At 38.5% G+C, this 27532-nt stretch overlaps 1 protein-coding gene across 2 annotated transcripts in view; it reads left to right on the top strand.

Moving 5' to 3' along the window:
- The window catches only part of SEC24D (SEC24 homolog D, COPII coat complex component), a 103030-nt gene that overhangs the window by 43451 nt on the left and 32047 nt on the right, over nt 1-27532 (top strand). For both annotated transcript variants that reach the window (XM_070504682.1, XM_014858199.3), the window contains exons 9-11: nt 14694-14832; nt 18503-18618; nt 25559-25683. In XM_070504682.1, the coding sequence (XP_070360783.1) occupies nt 14694-14832; nt 18503-18618; nt 25559-25683 (380 nt within the window). The remainder of the gene's footprint in view (nt 1-14693; nt 14833-18502; nt 18619-25558; nt 25684-27532) is intronic.

Here is a 27532-nt window from a genome sequence, read left to right as displayed (position 1 = left end):
TCATTGGCCTGAATGGACAGTTTTAGCAGAGTTTACACTGCTGTTTGATGCATCGAAGGAACAAAATTCTGCCTTACTGTAGTATTTTGTCTGTGTCATCCTTCTTTTAGGAACATAGCAGCTTGTGAAGTAGGTGTTATCTGAGCTTTATAGATGTAGAAACTCTGCAGATTCTGGGGCTTATTAAAGTCATGAAGCTAATAAGTAATGCTGCTGGAACTTGAGATTCCAAACTCCAAGTTCTTTCAAACTACATCTGGCCGTAAGTGAGCTTGTTGAGGTTTTATTTGGTTAAACACATAAAATAGCATTCCTTTTTCTTCTTGGCAGTAGTTTTAGCAATGAGCCTTTTGTTTCTGCACGCTCATGAGTTATCTTGAAATGTTGGTCTTAGACCTCTTTTCTTGAAGTCTTTTGGCTTCAAGCTACTGCTTAGTACTCCTTGAAGGTGGGGACCATCTGGCATCCGGTGGTGGGCTGGGCATACAGTAAAGGTCTAGTTGAACAAATGCTCTCTCCTCAGGGTTGCTAGATATTTAAAAGACAAAGATAAACCTAACTACAGAACAGTGATTGATTTCCAGTTATTTTAGGCCTCTAAATTAATATTTTTGGCACAGAAGGTCTTAATCATTAAGTTCCTTGGCAACAGTTTGAGACCATTAATAAGTATGTTGCTAATGAAGTATAAGTTTTTGTCCTACTTTGGCTATTTTATTTCATACTTTTAAATAACTACACACTTCACTTGTAAGCTCATCCACCTCTCTAACAAACTCTATGGGTAGAGAAAAAATCGTTTGAGAGATCGTAGATGTGTTCTATCACATATCAATGAGAGAGGTTATATTTCATTATGAAGAGCAGAACAGCAAGACAAGTAGGAATAATTTTTGATCATATAAAGATATTTTAGGAACCAGTAAAGATTGACTTTCTCCAAAGCACAATAGATGGTAACCAAATGGTGGGACACTGGATTAGGAGCCAGGAAATGGCTTTAGGTTTCTGCTGTGCCTTATATTGTGACCTTGGATCTCTGTTCCCAAGAGGGAGAAGTCTGGCTCTGATGTCCTATAAATCTAGAAGTCTGCTAGTGTCTACCTTACTTTTCCACTCTTTGTCAGGCATTCAGCGTGGATTACAATGGGTTTATCACACATTCTATATCTTATTAGAAATTCTTGTGAACAAATTGCACAACCCAACCCAGAGTGGTTTCATTTATATTATACTTTTAGGAGAAGAAATCTGGAGTGTATTATTCACTTAAAAATCACATGAAGATTATGAGACTATGCATTTTTTACAGACAGCCTCACTTTAGCTAGTTTTAGTGATAAATATGCTCTGAAATGAAACTGATTACTCCATAATTTTGTGTCCTTTAAAGAACTTAAAGAAGATTTATAACTTAAATTATTTTTAAATAAAACCTTCAAAATCCTAAATCTGTTTGTTAGTATGTGCATTAGAATCTTAAGTTGTCTGCTTCAATGCAGTATTTTAAAGATATTAAAAACGTGAAAAAATAATGCATGTACTCAAATAGAAATAGAATTATGAATATAACATTTAAAATATTTTAATGTATAATGTTACTTTAGAATCTGAGTCTTACCCCTTAAGGATTTTGGTCACTGTTGATGCAATGCTATGAAAAAGTGTTGTGAAAAAGTTTGGCAGCTGAAGAACAGAATGTTATCCCTTTTTAGAACGGTCTTACAGCAGACCTCCAGGGAGAATCCCATTTGTCGGGGCAAAGGTTGTCAGGATTCTATTTTAGGATACAGTTTAGAAGCTAAATGCACCACACTTATTTTCTCAATCACAAAATTACTCATGTATATCTTTATTTTTTATTAAATGGAGAATAACTTCAAGAGAAACAAGAATAAAAAAGAAAGCCTTCTGCCTTGATTAAATTTTCAGTGAGTGTAAGTGTGGGTTTTACCATCTTCATGACCAGGTGGTTGAGGGCACGGTGTCCATAACACGGGAGCCAAGGAGACCAGCCCCCTGGACGTGGGACGCTGGGCATCCGTGAGGGACCACCACAGGCGGGAAAATATTTTAGAGCCTCTTGCTGTCATTTTTGTCAATTCTGAGGCCCACATTTTCTCACATCTTAAAATTTCTGAAACAGGAATATGTCTTATTAACAATGACTTCTTAGCGCTGTTTCATGTTCGGTTGGAAGCTTTGGTATCTCTTACGATTGATAGGATTTTGGAATCAGTGAAATGCACTGTTTATACCCTGCTTCATGAGTCTAACTTCAGTCAACTTTTCTCGATATTTAGATCATACAAAGGCTTAAAATGTATGTGGTTGATGCGTCCCCTTAGTAATCAAGTAGGAGAAAATCAAATATTTGAAGGTTTTATATATATTTGAAAGTTTCCTACGCATCAAATTCTCACTGACTAAGAGAAAAAAGGCTAAAAAGATTAACAAACTTAATCTTATTTTTAAGAAGGAAGGGAGGAAGGAAGGAAAAGAAAACCCTATGCAAACCTTTAATTTGAGAACATCTGCAATTGACACCCAAGTTTGTCTGAAGCATAAGAGACTTTTGAGGTGATTCTTTGTCAGGACTTGAGCATCATTCTGAGTGAGGTGGTAAGGGCAGGAACTGGGGGGTCACTTGAGGTTGGGCGCACAAATGGACTCTGCCACTTCTGGCAGTGTGACCTTGAAAAGTGGACTTAACTTTTGGGGCCTTGTTTTTCTCATAAATAAAATTATGATAGCACCACTTAACTGATAGTTGTTTAAAACTATGATAAGCTGTTATAAGAAAGATAGTTACTCTTATCATCTTTATCATTATTGTTATGATTATTTGCTAATATTAAATTCCTCCTTGGAATTTACTAAATGACCTTATTAAATCATTAATTTTGGGAAGTCTACTATATACAAGGAAAAGAAGTATGCAAACTACAATAATTTAGGTTTACCTGAAATGTGTACATTTACGAGGGGTATTATTGTACCCCTTCAGTGATTCTAGCTACGTATCTTATATTAGAAGAAGGAGGAAACTGATGTGGACCCTACATGTATATTCACATATAAGGAAAAGGGCTACTCATTATATTTTTAAAAAGAAGTGTTGCCTGGTATCTGCCATTTGATATTGTATCACTATTTCCTGTTTTTATTTTTCAGATGATAAGCGCCCACCGTTACATAAACATTTATATAGATTTTGGTTTTGCATAAGGTGCTTCAGGAGCATTTGCTGGAATAATTTTCCCTCAATCTCTCACGCACTATCCTGTCCTTTTAGCCTGGTTAAGTCCTATTCAACTTTTAGATTTTAGTTCAAAGTCACCTCCTCAGGAGAGCTTTCCAGGATTTCCCACATTATGCTCCTTGTAGCTCCCCTCATACCATGTATCACCGTTTGCAATTTTGTATTTGTATGTTTGATTAATGTCTTTCTTCCACTAAGTTCCATGAGGGTAGGGGCCACATCTGATTTTTCCCCACTATTGCATTCCTAGGACCTAAAACAATTCTGCGAAGATTTTAGTGCTAGGGGCTGGCCCCGTGGCCGAGTGGTTACGTTCGCGCGCTCCGCTGCAGGCGGCCCAGTGTTTCGTCGGTTCGAATCCTGGGCGCGGACATGGCACTGCTCGTCAGACCATGCTGAGGCAGCGTCCCACATGCCACAACTAGAGGAACCCACAACGAAGAATACACAACTATGTACCGGGGGGCTTTGGGGAGAAAAAGGAAAAAAAAAAAAGATTTTAGTGCTAAATAAATATTTAATATGATATTTTCGTTACACACTATCATTTATATATGGAAGTAGGCTGGCCTTTTGAGGCCAAGTAATTTGATGAGATTTTTCACCATAGAGATCCATGCTCATTTATTGTATTTATTGTGTACAAATGCTGTATTTGATACTGAATGAGTTACAAAGCAAATAAAAAAGAAACTGGCAATCGAGGAGCCAAGCTAAGGCAGGGGCCTGCATTTTGGAGTCATCTCCATCTAGACGTCCGACATTTACTTGAATTTCCATTTTTCTCTATCAAAGAAAATATTTTATTTCCTGCATGTATGTTCTTATGAAAAATAGTCATTTGAGGACTCACTGCAAATTATCCTTGCTTTTAGCATTGCTGGCAGACAAAAACAGCTGTGCCAACTAGGATAACGGTTGCTTAAAGAATTTCCTAGACAGTAAAATTCCTTTATAAGTTTACCTTAGATTTCACTTTTATTCTTTCTTCCAACATCTGTTTCTTTCACTATCATCTCACTATAAATGTGGAGATATAGTATATATGTGTGTGTGTGTGTGTGTGTGTGTGTGTTTATGAAATAAAGAGGGGGAGGATACATGAGACATGTGAAAAAAAGGAGGATTAAAATTTTCAAAATGTTACTCATCATATGGGAAAATAAAAGCATCATTGACTTTATTCTACAATATTTCTGCAAAATACAGGTAAAAAGAGAAGAGCCATAATTATAAAATCTAGTGTATGTAGATATCATGAAACTCCTCCACCACAAAGATTGCTTTTCTTGATCCTAAACTGACCTACTGAGGTAAAGGGAAGTATCTTATGGTCTTTACCATGGGAGTGAGAGTTAAGTTTCTTTTGGTTTACTTCCTTCCGTACTCTCTTGTCCTCTATAGTTTAAAAAGTTTTGAAAAACTCTTTTATCTAAATAACTTCAAACATATGGTTTTGTTTACATTTCTCCTTTCTTAAAGGAAAAGGATAGATGTGTATTACCACATATTTATCAAGTTTTACTATTTATTTGATAAATTAAGACGTCATCTTCCTTCTCCTTCCAGCTCATTTATATGATAAGTATATAAATGTATTTATTTCTCCAGATGCTTTTCAATTGGTCACACACATTTTTTAAAAGAAAATCTTTTTCTCAACTTTCTTTTAACCCTATTTTGAAGTCTTTCCTCCAAATGACTTTGACTATTTGATCAAATTAAATTAACTCACAAAAGATGATTTGCTGCCTCACTTGGGAGTGGCCCAGCCAGTGCACCGGGCTGCCCACGAGGGAGGGTCACTAAGCAGTATTTACATTGACGGCAGCTTGGACTGCGTCACTCTTAGAGTCTTCTATTTTTTCCCACTCTAAAAGCAAGTCATATAAAAAGCTTCAGGGGCTGGCTCCATGGCCGAGTGGTTAAGTTTGCATGCTCTACTTTGGCAGCCCAGGTTTTGCTGGTTTGGATCGTGGGCATGGACCTATACACTGCTCATGAAGCCATGCTATGGCCATGTCCCATGCAGAGCTGGAATGATTTACAACTAGGATATCCAGCTATGTACTGGGGCTTTGGGGAGAAAACAAAAAAAAGAGGAAGATTGGCATCAGATCTTAGCTCAGGGCCAGTCTCTCCTGACCAAAAAAAAAAGCTTCAGATATGTTTGGATAAATAAATAGCTTTCATAGGTATTTACTCTGAAAAGGGAAATGGTAATTTGACTTTTCTGTTATACTTATTTACAGAATCAGTTTTTTAATTGTATAATCACACCTGGAGTTTAGGAGTTTTTCAGTTGTTTTGTACACCACAATCTGGGCAATAATGCATTGTTATTTAATATGATAGTTTATGAGATGATAGTTTATGAGCAGTGTCCATTTTTATGGAACACTATTTATTTATTCTACCTTATTCCAACAAGGATTTAATTCAACAAGTATTTATTGTTCGCCCAACGTGTGCCAGATACTGTTTTTGGTACTGAGATATGTCAGTGAACACAACAGACAAAGATCTCTGCCCTTGTGGAGCTCACATTTTAGCGGAGAGAGGCAAGACAATGAACCTGATAATACGAAAATTAACGTATGGAGGAAGGAAAAAGTAGAGCAGGGGAGAGGGGTGAGGACTGTCTGGGGGCGGGGTAGCATGCGGGTGTCCCGTTAAATAGAGTGGTCAGGTAGCCCTGCTGGAGAAGGTGTCATTGAAATAAAGACTTGACTCATGCCCAGAGCAAAATATTTGGAAGGTGTTTTCCTGACCATATAAAGTGAGATCAATGGAGGGAAGACTTTTCTAACTTGTAGTTCTGCCGGAGAGACAAAGGGAGTTTGCCTCTAGGCTTATTATTTTTAACCCTTTCATCTTTAAAGTGGAGTATTTTACAGCTTTCCTTTGTGGAACAGAAAACTGCCAGTTATTTTATAATGGAAGAAACAAACATGATTCATAGGGTTTTTAAGTCTAAAATGTATTTTCATCATCTGTGGAATGTTGTGCATTCTTATAGCAATTAAATATGTCTTCTGCAAGTGGTCTATACTTAGACAACAAAGTAGAATTCTCCCTTAGGGGTTAAAGATAAACTATAATAGGTCAAGGTTTAAAAGAAACGTGCGAAAATGTCCCTCAGCTATGGAATTCCTGAATATCGTGAGTGGGAGTGTCTTACTCAAGTTTCCAACATTTGTTCTGGCAAAACAACGATGCTGATCTTTGCAAACAGAACCATAATGTGAAAGACTGAATCAGCATAACCCAATCCAAACAGACCATTTTTGGGTTAAGAATCGTTACGTATGGTTTATAATTTAGTTGTGAGCTACGACTTCCATTCGGGAAAGCTGGTATGCTGGTGCTCTCTTAACTGTACTGATATTTATTTTCCTTTTGAAACTATGGATGCCCTGTCACCAGGAGCAGCCCTGTCATAGACATCAGCATAGAGTCTGATTTGACCTTGCCCCTAGAAAGCCTTCCTGGCATTACAGGACCCGGTGAAAAGGTCACAGCTGTGTTTGCTTTACGACCCTTTTGGCCATTCCAAGAGAAGAGTCTCTTAATCTGGTTATTTGTATTTTGTATTTTGTATGTATTTTGTATTTTGGGCTGAACTTCCACATATTAGAGCTTATCAGACTCAGACCTAATCTTCTCTGATAAAAGGACTGGCAGATATCCTCAAGTCCAAACGTGACTTCCGTATTTTCCTCTTCCTTCATTTTTTTTCATTAGACTTCAGTTTTTCCCACCTTCTCTCCCTCCCTGCTTCCTTTTCTTGTCATCCATTCAACAAATACCTATTGAGAATCTACTCTGTAACTTCGGCCTGGGGATCAGTGGTGAACCTGAAGCTTACCTATGCTGTTAAGGAGTGAATTCTTATAGTTAGAAATTTAATTTAAAAATTAGAACTAATATTCAAATATCTTTTGTGTTTCTTTTTTAAAGGGTGTTATGAATGGAATAAAATATAGGAGATGATGAAACAAACCGAAATTCTAAAAATCCCTCATGGTAACTGTAAAACATGATAGAGTTTACTAATTTATAAGCAGGTTTCAAAACCTATAACGAATGTACCATTTTTCCAAAGACGTGATTTTAGTTTAGATGTTAGAATGGTGAAATTTTAGTTGGAATGGTGAAATTTCAACTATCTTCTGTCACAATAGTTACCATGCAGTAACAACTGATTTGAGGTGAGAGGGAAGAGAGGGAGAGTCTGTATGAAACCTGGCCCGTCAGGACGTACGCCCCACCTGGCTTTGAAGGCTCTGCCCAGCATTACTCCAGCTTCTTGATCCCCCTTCATCTCAGCTCGACTTGGCTTCTTGCCTGCTAGCCACCAACACATCCCAGCTTTTTCTCCTTGTTATGCTGCTCTCACTGATTGAGAGTGTCAGTCCAGTGGAAATAAAACTCCTTGTAACTACTCATGCCTTCCTTGAAAGAAGCTTTTTTGACCAGCCCAGCTACCCCCTGCAAGTCATTTCTTCTTTTGTTTGTGTCTTTTGCTTCAGCTCCTATCATGAGCTGCCCTGGCTGTATGACAGTCTGTTTGTGGGTACCTGATAGATATTTTGTTCATTCATTCAAAAACCATGACTGCCCATTCTCTCAGGTGTTGTGCTGTAGGGGACACAACAATAAAAAAAAAAAAGTTAGACCTGTGAGGCGTGGATCTAAGCATTTAGTAATGATACTGGAAAGTAAACTGCTGTGGTGAGGTTCTCAGGCACAAGGTGATATGGGAACACACGACTGCGATGCCTAAGCCAGTCCTGACGGGCCGGATTGAGACTCGGTCCCACTTTAGACGGGGTCTTGAGAAGAGTCAGAAGGAGAGAGAGATACCCCTTCTACTGGAACAGAGAAAGAGAGAGAAAGGAAAATATTAGGTAGATGCTGGTAAATTCATGGGGGGAAAGTCAAGGGAATTCCTATCTGAGGTTTTCTATTTTCTTTGTTAACGAGGAAGGAAAATTATCTGCTGAAGGAAGTGGAAGGGGAGCTTATTTGCAGGATGAAGTAGGGTTGAAAAGATATAAAATAACTCCTGTAGAGAAAGAGAGAGAGAACTGACAAGAGACGCTTACTGGTTGCCAGGGGCACTGAGGGCCTGATGCACATCACAGACCGTGGGTAGCGGCAGTTTCTCTGAGTCTGCATGCTCTTCTGCAGAGCAGTCTGCAGGCAGCGTGTGTGTGTAGAGCACAGAGAGGGTCCATCTCTGGGATGAATGAATGAGAATTCGAGCTACAGCTCTGCAGCTTGTCAGACAAGTCACTTCCCATCACTGACCTCCATTCCCTCTGAACCACACGGATGGCAGTTCCCACTCCCTGGGTTATCAACACCTCGACATCAAGTTGAGATTTTCTGTATATGAAAGCGTTTTAAACTACAAATCAAACAGATAACAGTTATGATCTTACATATATTATAAATTTGAATCAGTAAGATTTTTCAAGATTTTCGATACTGGATAGACAAAAAACAAAAAAAAGCCCCCCAAAACAACAAAGACTAATTTCTAAATTAAAGAGATACTCAGATCCAATACAAGTTCTAGACATAGTTGTAACAAGAATAAATAAACTCTCTAACAGCAACGTTGAAGAGAAAAAAATTGATAATAGTCTCTCAAGTACCACAAACACTCAAACTAATTTTCTGGAAATATGAAAACGTGAAGTTTTAGATTAACAAGAATCAGCTAAAAACATTCTTGGAAAGTATAAATATATATATATATATATGTATGTTCTTAGAGTTTATACAGTGTGTTGTTTTATTATCAGGCTCTGTTTCTTTTTAGAAGATTCATAATACGATTTTTAAAAGGCATGCAGAAAATATTATTCTTTTATGCTATACTTATTTTAAAAAATTGAACAAAACAGTGCTGCTATGTAGAAACACGTGTACAAGAAGAAACCTATTGCTCTGCACCTTTTCTGTCCGTGGAGGCTGACCGATTGTCATATATGGTAAAGCTAAAAATAGAAGACACATCCAAGCTGCTTCTCGTTTCTCTTCCTATGGTGATGTCTTTAATAAGCGCAGTTGATCCAGACTCTCCTTTCATTTTAGCTTCTGGGCATAATCCTCTGAGAATCTGACTCTGCTTGTCTTCCAGCATGCCTAATAGTCTGAATGTTTAACATTTTTAAAGGGTAGTTGTTCATCACAGGTTCTGGATTATCTTTTCACATACCATTTCCATGCTTCTACTTATATCCCCCAATTAATCCAAATTACCAACTGACCTCCTCCTGAGATAGATCCAAAAAATAAGCAGCGCTCCAATGCCAAGGAGTAGCCGCGTGCCAAAATCGCATTTGATGCTATGAAACTGTTGCTGCTAGAGACATGCGCTGACAGTGATGGGCTGGGGAATATGGTCTGACGTTGAGTATGATGCGTTATCAAGTTGCAGGATCATGTCACATTTTGGGAGTCATCTTGCTGTAAATCTTGTGATCTGATTTAAGGACCACTGTAGGCAGAACTTTCGCTCTCATTGCAAGGAACTATTTAGATGAGATATGTCTTTCAGGCACTTAGTTAAGTAGAGTGGTGGTCACGTGGGGGCAACTGTATCGTCCTAGGACAGCAGTGGCTTTCCTGGAAACTTCTCATGAAGGAACTAAAAGAGGAGAAGAAAGGGAAGAGAAGTGTACGTTGAAAATGGAAAATAGGTTTTTTTTTTCAAAATAGTGAACAAGTACGAGAAGACAGAGAAGAGTAGGTGGTTAAGGAGTGAGTCTGTGTGTGTGCGTGTGTTAGCACTCGGGTGAACTGTGATGCTGAGAAATAAGGAGGTGGGTAGTGGAGCAAACAGGAGAAGAAAGGGGCCATGGGGACAGTTTTCATTGAGCAACATCGTGGATACAGGCAGGTGTAATGTGGCCAAGTCAACGTGTTCCTGAAAGCTCAGGACTGACCACTGTGTCTTGCCTCTCTCTTCATCCACACCATGGCCTGTGATTTCATGTTCCAACAGGAAGAAGGATGTTTGCTTTAGAAAATCATTTCATCCTCACAGTGTACTGCTGAGCGCCACTCTTCAGGCCTGCCTGTCTCTGCTTTGTCATTTTGGACCTGGGATGCTGATGTGGAGAGCAGGAGGTGGACGCTGGCCACAGGAGCAGTAGCTTCCTCTGCCCTTTGCTTCCCAGACCCCCTTTAGGCTGCCTGCTGTCCTTTGGGGCTGCCATTCCCAACAATGCCTCTCTTTTCCTACATATAGTCAAGGAAAAGTTGGTAGAAGATTAGAAACTTTTAAAATAAGCTTTTATTGGCTATTATCTTCAGTAAATTTGGTACATTCTGTGATTTCTGTACAATTTATGCTTAAAATAGCCTGTATTTCAGGTTTAATCTTTTTGTTTCATCCAGACTATCTTTTAACCATTGGCTTTTTTCAAGAAAAGTATAGGTTTCTTAATTTTGTGGTGGTAATATCTGACATAAATCCAGTTAAATATTATTATAGTTACATAAAATGAATGTAGCATAATTATCTTGAGTATTTTATTACCTGACGAGGGCATTACTGTTATAATTTGGTTTTGGTTTTTAGTTGCACAGTGCCACCTACTGGATCTATGCTACAAAAACACCGTCGTATTTTCTTCAGCTTTCCAGATTTGGTATAATCAGTTTTTAGTATTTAACTGCCTTCTCTGATTCTTCACTTTTCTGAAACAGAGACTATATAGCAAGACTTGTGTATTCAGACTTTTCTTTGTTATATAGATGCCCAAACAAAAATATGTAGGCTACAAACTTTACAAAAATTCTCCAAGTGGGATCTTTCTATGTTGTGCTTCATTTTTCTATTTTTGCTTTGGAAATACAATCGGTGAATAGGTTAACATTGCCTTTTAAGCTGAAGGGAACTTTTATTAATGATGATTTCCCAAGTGTTCTTTCTACTCCTGCTTTTCTCTTTTAATTGCATGTTTGCTCACTTGTTTGATAAATGTCTTTCTCCGCCACTGGACTGTAGGCCTCACCGAGGCACGCAGGATACCTGGCACTGACTGCATGGATGTTAAAGTTATGTGAGAGAATGCCGGGAAGACTTGGAAAACTGATACTGTATTAAAATCAGAAAAGTTTAAAAATTGTAGGAGTAGTACCAAGGAGCTACTGAGTGATTCGTCTTGTTGTCTACTCCTTTTACATGGAAAAATAACCTCAAGTTTTTTGTTTTGTTTTGTTTTTTAAATCACTTATATCATCTTAACACTGAACATCATTTTTCAGCAGATTATATTCTTGCTTGGGTTCCAAAATCGACCGTTATACATGCACAAAAAAGAGAGACATTTTATTCAATTAAAGCATCTTCATTAAAATTAGTACCAATAAAGCATTTGGCATAGCCCTGGTAATCTAAAAATACAAGCAAAAGATTCAAATATTATTCTCCTCCTTCTTTCCTCAGCTTCCTCGTCACTTTCGTGCTGTATAAAGTCATGCCACACAGGACCAGAACCAAGAATAACCAGATGAGGCTTTTAGAGCTAGGCTCTCCATCCTTTCACTTTTTCCATTTAAGAGAAGAACAGAAAAGAAAGAGCAGGCAGGAATACTAGAGGCCAAAAGATTAAAGTACATTTATAAACAAAATTATAAAATTTGAAAATATTCCTTAAGTGAGTATGATGCAATGCCCTTGGTAAGGGGGGAAAAAAAGCAACTTAGGGAACTTTTTGGAGAGTAATTTGATTTTTTTTAAAAAGCTACATGCACTAAAGCTGAGCTCAGAAGAACATGAGATTAGCTGTTTATGAGCTCATGCATACTACTGTAGAGTAGATAAGCAGCCGTCTGCAGAGAGCAGAGAACAATCTCTGGTGGTTTTCAACATAGCCTGAGAGAGATGAAACAAGACAGTGTAATGTAGAAACCCTTCTCCTGTTGCCCCAAAAGAAAATGTAAACAGTTAAAAAGCTTTTAACATTCTTTACTGTCACCTCAGTTGTCTGAAGTCCTTACTTACCTCTCCATCATCCGGTTTTCAAAAGAGTGAAAATAGAAAAAATGTAAGTGTATTTAACAGCCTAGATGTAGTCGTTACCCGACTCCAGGTTGTTACTAGACATTCATTTCGGATCTGCAAGTTTGCATCTGCCAGGACTGGAATGCTTAGGTGTTAGCTGCCCACAATTTCACAGTAATTTTAGGCTGGGCCTGCTTTTAAGTAAATCATATCAGTAAAAATAAGGTTAGTCTTCCTTCCATTACCTCTGCCTTCTCTAGCAAATAATTGCCTCATATTTTGTTTCTAACATCTCCCAGGGAATTGATTATAGCCTTTGAACTCTTTGAAAATAAAGGATGGGAGAAGCAAACTGGGCTGGAGTGAATGCCAAGTGCAGACTTTCTCCCTCGTTTAACTCTTGAAAGCATCTCCTGACCTCAGGAGTGGAAGCTGTAGAACAGAACAGCAACCAAAGGCACGGTTGATGAGTGGAGTTTTGATCCAGAGAAAGCTCCTTCATCTTCACGTTTTTGTGTCTTGCACGTCTTACCCTAATTCTGTATTCCTTGTCTAGACTGCCTGGTAGACTACTACTGCATCCGCACCCACACCTTCTTGTTTGCTTCCCTTTTGTCCCCTCAGATTATTTCTTATAATTACCAACTAAAGAGGACAAGCTTTTGTCACTTTATGCCTTTCAAACAAAAAGTTTGTATTAAAAAATGTTGTCTATGTCAATATTCGAATGTGTGTGTGTACATAAATCAAATTCCAAGAGTGTTTTTAAAATCTACTGGACCCCTCAACTTTTAGCCATTAGATTGTTATCAAAATCTCCTGAAAGGCAGATTCCCGGTCTTCTAGGTCATTTTTACAATAACATTTTATCACAAAATGTTAGCTACTTTAAATATTTATATAATGAAATGCCTTTAGAAACTCCAGCCTATCTCAAAACCTATCAAACTATAATTTTCCTACTAAGTATAATCACTCCTGAGCTGAGTGGTTTTGAGAGAGGAAAGGTTGTTCTGTACAGATATGGTAACAGTTACCATTTATCCAATAATTTGGTGCCAGGAGTAATAGTCTGTACTGCACATATATTCTTCATTTAATCCTTGTCACAACCCTCCCAGTGGGGCACCAGAGCTGCACCCATGCTAGGGACCAGAAGAGACCATAAACAAGAAAATCCAGTCCATCTCCTGGCTTCCTTGAGGCAAGAGGTGGGGGGCACGCAGTGCAGAGGCAGTGGGGAGTGACTGTGAATGTGATTTTTTATTTTATCCTTTCCCTGGTTCTTTTATGTATTATACTAAACTTGGTTTTTCCTGCCCTGAGACCTCACAACTCATTTCTGAAACCTCAGTGGTGGATTAGTTTTCGCACTGAACATCTGGGCAGGGACAAACAGTAGATCTTGGTTTTCTAAGATGAGCAGAAAATGGCCTTATTTCTCCCGCACTCCCATTGCCACCTTCCTCCTGCTCTTCAGGCCTCTGTTAAAAAGCAGTCTGCTTTATTTACATCTTTTTCTTAAAGAAAAACTTAGTTGATGTGCCAAACAGTAATTCTCAAGCTTTTCTAGAAATGTTATCTTTAAGGAGATTTATAAAAACAAGAAGAATCTTTGTGGTTTTATTCTGAAAGCTGGGAGAGTTGAGAAACAAGGCAGACTTCTAATGCTGAGCTTTTTCACTTTCAAGCTGTAAAAAATGTGTAATGGTTTCTACGCATGTTTATGAGGAAGAAGCAATTGAAATGTTTATTTTTCAGTTCTGGCAAAGCATGACCAGCCACATTGAGAGGACTTTGTGGAACATTTTGTCATGGGATAAAGTAACAGAAAGGCAGAATCAACCTCCTTGCCTAAATAAGTGAACATTGTTGAATAGTTCTTCAGATAGTTGCGTTTTTGAAGAAACATTTTGTATACTTTGATGGAACTATCTAAACAGCACATGGCTATGCAAACTAGAGCTTACAGGGCTATGCAAACTAGAGCTTTTAAAATCAGACACAATTTACTTCTTTATTTATAGTCAATGAACAAACTTAACAAAATATGTGTTACAAGGTGTCCAGGACATTTCTAACATAAGCTTTATTAAGTATTATTACATTATTGTGTTTTCTCGCTTTCTGTCTTCACACACATACAAGTGAATATACATAAATATACGTATATACGTATATGCTTATAAACGAGATAGAAATTTAAGTTAATTTTTGTTTGGGTATTGCCTTGAGTTCACAGGGTATCAAGAGAGGCATCCTTATTCTCCTCGTGAACACTAAGAGTTAAGAGTTCCTTAATGAGTGCCATTAAACCACTTTCAAATTACCATTATTATGTAGGATTTCTAAAATACCTAGAAGTCCTATACCTACCTATTTCCTAATTTGACTTGCTTCTTACAGACTCCCCTTTACTTGGTGAATCACGGAGAGAATGGACCAGTCCGATGCAACAGGTGCAAAGCCTACATGTGTCCGTTTATGCAGTTCATTGAAGGAGGAAGGCGGTATCAGTGTGGATTCTGCAACTGTGTGAATGACGGTGAGTGCTGCCAATAAGTGCTCATAGTGAAAGCTCTTTATTAAATGAAACATATTATACTTCTCAACTTAGAAAAAATATGCATGTTAATGCTTAGTTATCCCTGAGCTTTTCCTAAATACTGGTGAGTTCACATTCAAGAATAACTCAGAGGAATGATGAAAGAGGAAAAGAATCTGTCAGGTTTATCATCTGTGAACATAAGAGGTAAAATTTCATTTTGCCTCCAACTGAGCCTTTGTGGAAGGAGATTGAGAAATAAAATTACTTCTCTCCTTTTGAGTTTTCTAAGAAACACAGCAACTTCCATGTGGGTCTCATGCTTTTCTAGGAGGCAAACAGGGGCTTGGATTTCCCAAAGGAAGCGTGTGGTTTCCTTCCAGGGAAATTATAAAGAAGCACCTTCTCTACCTGTATTTATCTATGTTTACAGATGATAAATCTGAGAGGTTTTTTTTTTCTCTTTCTCATTCCTCTGAAATATTCTTGAAGATGAGCTCATCGGTATTTAAGAAAAGCTAAGGTATAACTGAGGGCTTTAACACATATATAGATTTTCTCCCCAATATGAATGTTGGATTGGTTAAGAAGGAAAAAAATTATTATGAAGGGCTTTCCCAGATTCACTATATTTTTAATTTCATACTAGTGTGAATTTACTGATGTTGAAAAAACTGCAAACTTGCTAAAAGCGCTTACATTTATTATGTTTGTAACATGTCTATAGTTTTAATTCTTTGGTGTCAAATAATGCATATTCTCAGGCTGAGAATGTTCCCACGTTCGTTCACATGTATAGAGTCTTTCTAGAACCATATGATGATTATTAGAGCATGAGTTTTCTCTGTGTTTTCTTTTTTTTCTCATCTCTGTAGACATGCTTTCCTGCAGGTTGTTAGATCTGAGGAATGTGTAGCACTCTGCCCAGGAGCTGTGACTCCTGTGGCTGCTTGCTACTGCCTAAGGGCGAGTGAACTCCAGCACAGTTTCTGCCTATGTTCTTGCATTCATAGCATCTCAGCTCTGTGCGTGTTCCTGGTGGATGAGCAATGCTTGTCTCCTTGTCCACCCTCCTCCCCACCCCCACATCATAGTCCATGGCCTTGCCCACCTTAGAATGCCAGAGACGGGCATTGTGAGGCTTTCTCACAAAGATCTTTCGTCTATTCTTAAAAATACCTTGCTGTGGAGTGGAATCTTTGGTTTCTAGCCTCACAGACTGTGTTATGGTCCTCTTGGGAGTCTCTCTCCTTGCTCCAACTGTAGCATATACTCAGTACAACTTGGATATACCAATGAGACCATGTTCTGTTGGTTCTCCACCCTTACTTCTCTTTCTAAGGAAGATCTTGTTCCTTCTGCCATCCTGATGAAATCTGCAACCAAATCCTTGGCTATCACGCAATCTTGAGACCTGGATTTCAGGAATCCTGTGACAGTTCACCTCCCTGTGCTTTAGTTTTGGGGGGGGGAAAGGCATGAGAAGGCAGAGGCCTTTCCTGGAGCATTTTGATAAATGCCTCCACCAAGGTGCCCAGCTCCTCAGTGTCTTCACTCAAGCCCTCAACTTTCTTAGGAAGGTGATCAAAAATCTATCCAAGATCTGTCCACGTAGAACATCCAGGATCTTCAATGTGGTGTGACTCCCTGGCCTCATACCCAAAGTATCAGCTCAGAGCCTTAAAAGGCCCAGCCACTTCCTGATAGAGAAAAACCACTCACTGTTCTTGAATGTCTGCACAAGAAATTCCTCTCCCTTGGGTATCTGCTGCTAGGAGGCTGCTGTGTTCACTTTCCAATAGGGTTATTCATACTAGGCTCAAATATTTGTCTTTGCAAGGAAGCCGGACTCCCTTAGATTTATATTGCCACCTACATTCTTCATTTAGGGTTAGAGAAGACAGAGGTTTGTTAGAGTTAGGAAGAAGCCAGCAGGCTTGGTCACATGGTTTCACTCTATTTCTCTCCAAAGTGTCCAGAGATTGCACAGTGGGAAGCATGTGAGGCCAGAAGGCATGCAGGAAGACAAGTGTCATTTGGCAGTGCATAATTTATGGGGTGACTTGAATTTTGGTTTATAAAATGTGACAGATAGTATTAAATGCTAATGAATATAAAATTACTTTATTTATTTATTTATTTTTTTAAAGATTGGCACCTGGACTAACGACTGTTGCCAATCATTTTTTTTTTCCCCTGCTTTATCTCCCCAACACCCCCCCCCCCCGCCCTGTACACAGTTGTATATTTTAGTTGCAGGTCCTTCTAGCTGTGGGCTGTGGGATGCTGCCTCAACGTGGCCTGACGAGCAGTGCCATGTCCGCGCCCAGGATCCGAACCCTGGGCCGCCGCAGCGGAGCGTGCGAACTTAACCACTCGGCCACGGAGCTGGCCCCAAAATTACTTAATTTTAAAGGAAAAGAACTTTCACATATTACATGCAGACTTGTAACTGGAAAAGAATTATAGAAACTGCATAGAAATTACTGCACCACACATCTTAAAACAGCCAATGCAGCATCACCCATCTCATCTGAATGTAACCAAATAGCAGTTTAAGCCTCTCATGGATCACTGAGCTCAGCTGAGACTGTCTGTTTCCCACTTCCGTGATCTTTTTAAGACATTGAATTTTCCCAATTCAGAGATCCATGTGTACGTAGGAATCTTATAAAACTTGTTTAAAAAGAAATAGTCATGAATGGTTTAAAAAAAAAAATCAAGCCTCAGTGATTATTTTTAAGCCCAATCTAAGGAAACAATCCTGTTGTAATCCACATGTTAGTTCCCAACTGAAAATAAAGAATACTGAGTTGCTGGGTTTAAAACAAAAGACATTACTTCTGTGGTTTTACAGATGAAAATGTTGTTCTTTACAAAGTGCTTGAAACCAGAGCATTGCTGGTTATTCTAAATACTTCTCTTGTCAGTGGTTTCAGAGCCAGGCCTATTAATCTCGAGGCAGCAACAGTTCATTTTCACAGAGATACCAAGCCATATTTGTCCAAGTGTTCAGTGTGTGACTCATAAGTGTTCCTGTGCTACTGGATGACTTCCAGGTCTTTGCCAGAACTAACCTCTTTAGACATTTGAATCAAATTAAGAGTTCCTCAGCTGAGATCTTCCTGGTGTGGTCTTTCCCTAATACAGTAATCCTCTCTACTCTGAAGCCCAAACATTAAAAGATGACCCTGCAAACTCCCCATGGCTGAAGCCATCTCTTAATTAAAGGATAATAAATGTCATAGTTAATAGTATAATCCAAATAACCAATGTGTATTTCTGTTAAGTGTATTGAAAATTTAAATAGTTAGAAAAGCTAGAATTCCTTTTAAAAGAGGTAATTAAATAGGGACAGTTATGTTTTGGTTGTGGCAACTTAAAAACACAAGTACTATAACACCCTGTTTCTCTACAGTGGTCCAAATCATAAATGTTCTTTGTCATCAATAACTTGTAGAAGGGTACAGAGGACTTTTTTAGAAAACCCTCATTCTTTCCAAGACATACTTTTTAAATAGAGGATATTTAGAATATGCCACATTCCAGGTTTCAAATACTTTTTTATCCTCATACTAAATCCTTTCCTCCCATAATAAATTTTGAGAACTTATTAAATTGTCTGTGTTATGAAAACAAAAGATTTCCTTTCCTGTTTTGTTTTTATTAGTTCCACCATTCTATTTCCAACATCTGGACCACATTGGAAGAAGACTGGACCACTATGAGAAACCAGAGCTATCTCTAGGATCTTATGAATATGTTGCTACTTTGGATTATTGCAGAGTAAGTGTTCCCAGACTTCAAGTGTTTATACATTGATGTCAAATACAAACAAGTGAGTGACTTTCATACATAAAGAACTGACTCCTGACTCACAAACAAAGCATTTTGGTGGTGCCATGGGGATGTAGAAATGCCTAAAACACAGTACAAGGCTTTGAGGCTATTAACATGATTGAATAACCAAACCATCCATTGCAGTGATCATTTTTAGAGACTAAAAAATTGTGCCAGAAAGAAAAACAACAATTTAATTCTTATGTCCCTACCAGATAGAATATTCTGGGTTCTTAATACAGCAGTTCCATATAGTGCCTGTGCCTTATTTGTTTTGTCAGTCATCTCAGAAAAATGTCCCGGGCTGGCCTGGTGGCGCAGCGGTTAAGTTTGCATGTTCCGCTCCTCGGCAGCCCGGGGTTTTCTGGTTCAGATCCCAGGTGAGGACATGGCACTGCTTGGCATGCCATGCTGTGATAGGCATCCCACATATAAAGTAGAGGAAGATGAGCATGGTTGTTATCTCAAGGCCAGTCTTCCTCAGCAAAAAAAGAGGAGGATTGGCAGTAGTTGGCTCAGGGCTAATCTTCCTCATACCTGTTTTAGCAGTTATCCTCATGGAATTTAAATCTTCTTGCGTGTTTTCCCTCTTCATAGATTCTGATATCCTTGGGGACAAGAATCTTGTCCTAGTTTTGTTTATGGCATCTACCGCAGTGTTCTGACACAGAGTAGGAAGTTGATAATGTTTGTGGAATGAATGAATGAATTTGCAGTTGTACTGCTATCCCAGGACTGGCTGTTTCCCTTCTCTAATGTCATGGTAATAGTGTCATCATTATGGGTACCTTTCAGGGCTTTAAGATTCTTCAGTGATTTGAAAATATCTTCTTGGGCATCAGTTCAGACTTCAGCTTATATCTGAAATACCATGTAGGGACTTGAAGAAATGGAGTCCTTCTGACTTATTTCCTTACTTTCCCATCCAAAAAATGAATGCCTACTAGTGCTCAGTTCTCAGAATACGGCCCCTGACCCACGGATGTCTTTCAAAGATGTTTGCTAAGGGAGCAGTCCATGTATTGAGTATAAATTACAAAGAACATTTTTCCTAACCAGAAGATTTTTTCAATCGATTGGATTTTTAAGTTTTTTTTCAATTAACGTAACTTTCTCATTTATTTTAGTGTTTTGTATGATTTTTTCACAACGTTACATATAACTAGTTATTAAAGGAACGTTAACGCTTTGTTGATTTAAAATGTTGTAACATTTGAACATATTTAGGGAAACATAAGAATATTTTTGGTACAAATGCTTTATTTCAGGCAAAAAACACGTGCTAAAGTGCTAATTACTTTTGGACAGTTTATTTGTTCTTCACTGCTGTTGACTGAAGGAGAATGATTAGGCAGAACATAAACATTTGGAGTTGTAATTAAATGTAATAAAGCCACTGTAACTAGTGATGGAAAATTTATTCACTGATCTTTGCACCCATAGTATAATTCTAAGTATGTTCTCAGTTTCCATTTCTCTGCCAAAAAGTCTACATTATCTTGATTTTATTCTTTTTTTTAGTAGAAACTTAGGCAGAGAGTCAAATCTATTTCTGGGAACTAGAGCCTCAGTATCTTCAAACTCTGTTATCTGGAAACGCTCCAGATGTCTAATTGATGGGAAATCTCGCCCAGCAGGCAAGGAACCAAATAAAAATAGTACATTTTGAAGAGTTTTTTGTAAGTTTAATCTTCCTTTTATTATTCCAGGTAAGGTTCATAATAAAAGGTGCTATAGGGGCTGGCCCCGTGGCCGAGTGGTTAAGTTCGCGCACTCCGCTGCAGGCGGCCCAGTGTTTCGTTGGTTCGAATCCTGGGCGCGGACATGGCACTGCTCATCAAACCACGCTGAGGCAGCGTCCCACATACCACAAGTAGAAAGACCCACAATGAAGAATATACAACCATGTACGGGGGTGCTTTGGGGAGAAAAAGGAAAAAAAAATAAAATCTTTTTAAAAAAAAAAGGTGCTATAAATATCTTCAAATTTAATTATAATTTAAAATGTAAATAAAGTATAATAATGAGTTGCCATAGGGATTTAGACAATGAAAAAGAGCTTATTTAATTTGTAGATGTATTTTTTAACACCATACAAACTTAAGGAAGAACTACAAAATCACGTTTTCCCCTATTTATTTAGTTCCTCTTAATACCAATTTTAGATAATAAAATGAACACCATTGGTCATTTGCTATGTGGGATGCTCTATGCTAAGTGCTTTCTACATATGGCATCATTTAGTTCTCACAGTGAACCCATGTGGTGAGTGCCACCATTATATGGGGAAACGAAGGCTTAGAGAGCTTAAGTACCAGCCTCAGGTCAGACATCTAGACAATGATGGAGCCAGACTGAAAACCATGTCTGCCTGACCACAGAACCTTTATTCTCTATCAATACACTGCAGATATGTGGGCAAGTATTTACAGAATCACCAGGGAGTTCCCTTAGAAAAACAGATCCCAGTGCTGTCACATAACTGGGAGTTTTTCACCTATCAGTTTACAGAATATATCTGCATATAAAATGTACCTGAGGGACCAGCCCCATGGCCAAGTGGTTTAGTTCATGTGCTCTACTTTGGTGGCCCAGGGTGTTGCTGGTTCGGATCCTGGGCACAGACATAGCACTGCTCATCAGACCATGTTGAGGCGGCGTCCCACATAGCACAACTAGAAGGACCCACAACTAAAATATACAAGTATGTACTAGGGGGATTTGGGGAGAAAAAGCAAAAAAAAAAAAAATGTACTTAGTATGTAAAATCTCATTACAAACCAGCCTCTTTTTTTTTTCCTAAATAAAATATAGTTTCTCTACTTCATTTTAATTCTCTTTGACATTTACTGGATAGCTCACATATCCAAGGCGCTTGGGCTCTGTGCTGTGAAGGATACCAAAATTAGCAAGGTAATGAACCTGATCTCAAGGTGCTTACCATGTATAGACCTGACCGGAAAACTATGTAGTTATGATATAAGCCAAAATGTAAGTGTTGCAAATGCTGTGAGAGTAGAATAATCAGAGGGCCATAGAAAATAGTCAAGCAATAACTTATGATTTGGAGGATCATGGGAGGGATTCAGAGAAGTGACATTTGAGCTAGTGAAACCATGAGCAGAGCGTGGACATGTGGACATGTTAGGGGAAACTAAATGGTGAGCATAAGCAGTCGCACAAAGGTCTTTGCAACTCTGCCTTCTTCAGCAGCAGGCACTGTCGGCGAGTCACGGGGACCTCGCATGGAGACTAGGATAACTGGAGAGTGTATTCCCCTTCCTCCAAAACACATTCAAATTCAAATATTTTTAAAACTCTATGCCAAACAAAACACTTTTCCGGCCAAATTCTTGACCCAGGCCTGCTAGACTGTGACTTCTGGATAGGAAATGTTTTGAAAATGGCAAGCACTTAAATTAGTTGGAGGAATGTGTGTTGGAGAATGATGACGGGAAGTAAAGCTGGCAAATTGTTTTGAGACACACACTATCCTTTTGTTTTCCACTGGTTTGGCAACATATCTTTGATCTCTTAGGTTTGTATACATGTTTGCCAAATAAGTATTATGGAGAGTCTTGAATGTCAGCCCATTGAAGAATTTGTGTTAATTCAATAGGCTATGAGGACAATTAAAGGTAAGGAAGGAGTTGTTTCCATTAATCCATCCATCCATCCCCTCATCCATTCACTCAATTAATCCACAGTATTGAACACTCTTTTTTGTGTCGTGCTCTGAGCTTGGCTCTGGGGACTCAGTCAACTTCTTGTTCTCAGAGGCAGTAGCGTTGTCATCTGTATTGTGCCTCAGATAGTTTTTATTCTGACAGCAGTCTGTATAAGGAGAGGAGAGAGATTGGAGGCAGGGAGGTATTAGAAGTTAATGTACTACCTTAACTTCTAAATGTCCAAGCAAGAGAAAATGAAGATAGTATAGCACATCTTCAAAAAATTAAAAATAGAATGACCATATGATCCAGCAATTCCACCTCTGGGTATATACCCAAAATAATTGAAAGCAGAGTCTTAAAGAGACATTTGCACACTCATGTTCATAGCAGCATTATCCACAATAGCCAGAAGATGGAAGCAACCCAGGTGTCCATCGATGAATGAATGGATAAGCAAAATGTGGTATATACATACAATGAAATATTATTCAGCCTTAAAAAGGAAGAAAATTCTGACGCGTGCCACAACATGGGTGAACGTTAAGGACATTATGCTAAGTCAAATAAGCCAGTCGTATAAAAGACAAATACTGTATAATTCTACTTATATGAAGTACCTAGAGTAGTCAGATTCATAGAGATAGACTGTAGAAATGTAGGACGGTGGTTCGCAGGTTCTGGAGAGAGGAGGGAAGTTGTTGTTTAACGGGTACAGAGTTTTGCTTTTGCAAGATAAAAAGAGTTCTAGAGATGGATGGTGGTGATGGTTGTACGACAATGTGAATGTACTTAATACCACTGAATTGTACACTTATATATGATTAAGATGGTAAGTTTTATGTTATGTGTATTTTACCACAATTAAAAGTAATTTAAAAAGAGAAAATGAGGGTCTGAATTTGAGTACTGGAACTGGAAGAGGCACAGAGGGCTTCACGATTAACCGGGTATGGGTGGTTAGGGAGACGGACAGTTTGGTGGAGAGGATGAGATTTCAAAACCAGCCTATTTTAGAGGATTGTGTTTTTCCGTAAGTTTCTTATAGAAAAGACCAGTATAGTGGGAGAAATGTCGTCTTCTAAAATTTTGAGTGTAAGATGCTGGCAGGTTCTTTCCGTGGAGGTGAGTTTTGGTTAATTGGAACACTGGTCTGGAGCTCAGAAAAGAGCCCTAGATGAGCGAGAGTTTGAGGAGTCATGTGTGAAGATGTGCTGGTTAAAACTGAGTGAACGAATGAGATTTCTGTGATGGAGCATGTGGTATAAAGAAAGAAGAAGGTGTCCTTTAGAGAAAGATAAGAAAATAAAAAACAGAAGCAGCAGTCAGAAAAGTAGGAGAGGAAGTGACAGCACAGTCTCTTGGTGGCTAAAAAAGTGGAAGCGGTCTTCCATGCCTAAAATTGCAAAGAGACAAAAGAGATTTAGGATGAGAGCTGGATTTTATTTGAAGTCACTGTAGTTTGTAGTCAGGAGGTCTGGGACCTTTAAGAGAGTAGTTTTAGTAAGATGTCATTTAAAACCACGTTTTTATAGAGTTCATGCTTGTTAAGCTTGCCTGGACAAAGCAAGCCAGATTGAATGGGTAGAGTAATTGATTAAGGAAGCCAATGATGAAGCCATTGCAGTTCTCTAGGAACAAGATGGCAAGTTTCCAGAGGGTTAAGAGTAGGGATCGGGTAAAAGGTGTGAAAGAAGCATTTTGAAAGAATAAATCAATGGGACTCAGCGATTGAAAGAAAAGGAATAGTCAAATCTAATTTTATGTTTTCAAGCCTTTGAGTTGGTATGTAGTCATGTTATTGATAGAGAAAGAGATGTTGGAAGAGAATGTCATTTAGAGGAATGATGAATTAGTTTTGCATACATAGAAAATAAGTTACAGTGAAGCATTCCATAGAAATGTGTAGGTTGGAGATACGGAAAACATTCAGTGGGGACCTGCTAATGCTGAACTTAGGAGAGAATATAAGAACGGTAAGGCACATTTGGGTTGGTCCTATAGAGGTTTTGGTTTAATGAATGGAAATGATTGTCATTTTCATGTATAGATCAGCACGAGACTATGTTATGAATTAGATTAGGTGAGGATCAAGAATTATTTTCAATAAAAATTGTTCACATAGATAGCAGTACAGGTCTTTTATTTCTTTGTTGGTCTGATTTTCGATGTGGCAAAGTGTTAAAGTTTTCAGACTGATGATTTTTAAGGCCTGTAATTTTTTTATTATTTCAAGTGAAGGACTTTTATTGGAGGAATCTTATGTCTCACCTTGTAGTGGTTATAGAATGAATCAGGAAGATAATTTGGAGATGTTATCATCTAATTTTATAATTATAACCATTAAAATACAGTTTTATTTTAGAACATTTTTGTCATCTATCGTAAAATTAACAATTAAATTAGTCAACTCATTATTCTCTTGTGTGAGTCACTAACGTGTTTTGCCTGTGGCTCTCTTTTCTAAATATTTTGTAAGATCCAACTGAAGAATCGCTTCCTAAGAGCTGTTTGAACACCAGCCAGTAAAGGGACCAACAGCTACAAAATATTTATGTAGCAGCTGCTTTATGTTACAATGATTGTTTAAACACATAGAGAAAAGGGCCAATATTCCATTTTTTTACCATAAATGTGTTAGGAATAGCTAAGTATTTAACAATATACTACAATTTTTTAAAGTATACAATTACATTTTAGTATGTAATTTCATGTCTTTAGAACTGAAAAAGCTTATAAAGGAAGAGATTTGAAAATAGCAATATCAACAAGTTAATGAAGTTTTACGACAGTTTCAGAAACAAATGCTAATTATTGTGTGTACTTCTTTTGGGCACAATTTGCTAGGGTTCCAGGCACATTTCTTCCAATAAGGCAGAGTGGTATAAGCAGGGCCGACTACCAGACTTGCTCACCATGAGGCAATTGGAGCAGCAAGGTCGTTGGAGCTTTACAAAAGCGAGCCTTCTCTGCTAGACCTTGTCATACTGTCTAATTCGATAGTGGGACCCAGGTCCTATCCTGGAAGAGAAACAGCTTCATCTTTTTTATGGCATCAGAGACTGTGTTCCAGAAAATGATTTAGTTCCACAGGTGTTATATCCTCAATATTAGATGAAAAAACTGATGACCTCTCAGAGTTTCTGAGTGTTTGCATTTGATTGTGAAATGTATGTACTTAGTGACTGCATTTCTGTGATGTCTTTGCTCTCCTGTAGAAGAACAAGCCTCCTAGCGCCCCAGCCTTCGTCTTCATGATCGATGTCTCCTACAGCAACATCAAGAACGGACTCGTGAAGCTCATTTGTGAAGAACTGAAGACCGTACTGGAAAAGCTTCCAAAGTAAGGAAACTGCCTTTCTTTTGACAACTTGTACGATCTTGAGAATTAATTTATGGGCCAGAAAACAAGTGCTGAATGACCCATTGCTATCTTTTGCTAATGAGGACATTGGGTAATTATTTATAAATCAAACAGTACCATTCTTAGAGTCCTTAAAAAGTCAGAGTGATCTTTCATACAAAGCAAAAGAAACAAACTGGGAAAAAATGATGCTGTGGTAAACAACATTCAAAATACAGTATAAATTATAAGGAGAATCCCATCAGTGTGGTGGAAAAGACTCTGGAAGTCTGTTATTCACTTTTCAGAGGCATTGATTTTCCGGTGGAAACTGGTAGTTGCTGGGCATGGTGGAGAGTCTAAGGGATGCCAGAAAACGAACTCTTGTCTTATGGCGGACGCAACGGCTTTTTCCCAAAATTTCCTTTTGCCCTTATGCTACACCATCTAACCCCTTTGCAGCATCCAGGCTTAATGGCACAAGGTATATCACTTTCCTTGCTACTGCTCAGGCAGTACACGAAAGGAAGGGTGGAAAGGTATTTTAGCAGAAGTGGCTATGTTTCAGAGTGTGCAAACTAGTTGTTTAGGATGGGAAGTAGCATCTAGTAAGGAGGCTCAGGAGCAGGGAGAACGCCTTCCTTTATGAGAGGAGGACATACTTAAGAAGATAAGAGGCGAAGAAATACTCTGAAACCTAGTGTCTGCACCAGTCTCAATGTCCTCCTCTCCTCCCTATCTCCTGAACAGAAGCAGTCTCTGCTCTGGAAAGAGATGCTTTGAGGGCTGGGTTGTCTGCAGCCCTTAGGGCTCCCGAGTCCTCGGGCGCCCACTCCCCAGTATTCGTTCCACATATGGCTGGTGCTTTGGTGCATGTGAGGCTCAGATGAGTGAACTCTGGACCTCCCAGAAGTAGTTTTGTTTGTATCTACGAAGCTGAAGTCATAATATTCTCGAGGATGGTTTGGAAAAGCAGTGGGAATGTTTAAAAAACATTGAGGTGATTTCAAACTGAATTCTAAGATGAAGAATGAGCTTGGAGTGAGTTGAAGATGGGGCATGAGAAAGGCATCCGATGCCTCCCGTTGTTAGTGACTGTAGTTTCTGTTACCTCGTTCTCAGGGAAACCTGAGAAGTGTGGAATTTCTGCTGACTATGGTGAATTTATCATAGACCTCACTCACAGGGCTGCTTTAATTCTCAATCTGAATTTTGAGCTTGATTAGTATGAAAGAAAACTAATTTCTGGAAATGACTGCTCTCTCTTTCCCTTCTCTCAAACTGGTTCAAATTGTGCTAACCTATTTTCCTAGTCACTTCACCAGCCCCTCGTTCCTTTTAACTCAGTGGTGATCTGAAGCTTGTGGTCTATTGACATAAGTTACAGAATCACACCCTTTCCTTTGGTATCATCATAACTTTTATATCCCATTGGAGTAGATGTGTGACTTTGGCAAGAGATAGGAGAAAACAATAACAAGATCCTGCTGGTTATTCCCTGCCACTTTTCAAATCTCTCTCTTAAGAGTTTTTCTTCAAACCAAAATACCTTTACTTCCTTGATCTTTTAAAAAATATGTGGTTTTTTTCCTGCCTCAAAATTTATTTTAGGCTGTGTATATGTATAACTTTATATTTATTTTAATGGTAAGATTTCCATCAATTTGATTTACTTCTTTGAACTAAAGCAGGTAGTATGCCAAATAGCCTTTTTAACGCACAGTGTAAGTCCTGATTAATGTCCAAGGCATGTTCATCTCTTAGCTAATCTTTTGAAAGAGAAAGGCTCCATCCTTTACCATTTAACTTTGAATTTGTGTCTTTGATATTGCCAGATTAACAGACTTTT

The sequence above is a fragment of the Equus asinus genome, chromosome 3 (assembly GCF_041296235.1).
Source record: "Equus asinus isolate D_3611 breed Donkey chromosome 3, EquAss-T2T_v2, whole genome shotgun sequence".
Classification (NCBI taxonomy): Eukaryota; Metazoa; Chordata; class Mammalia; order Perissodactyla; family Equidae; genus Equus; species Equus asinus.
This window is presented reverse-complemented; position numbering and strand designations above follow the sequence as displayed.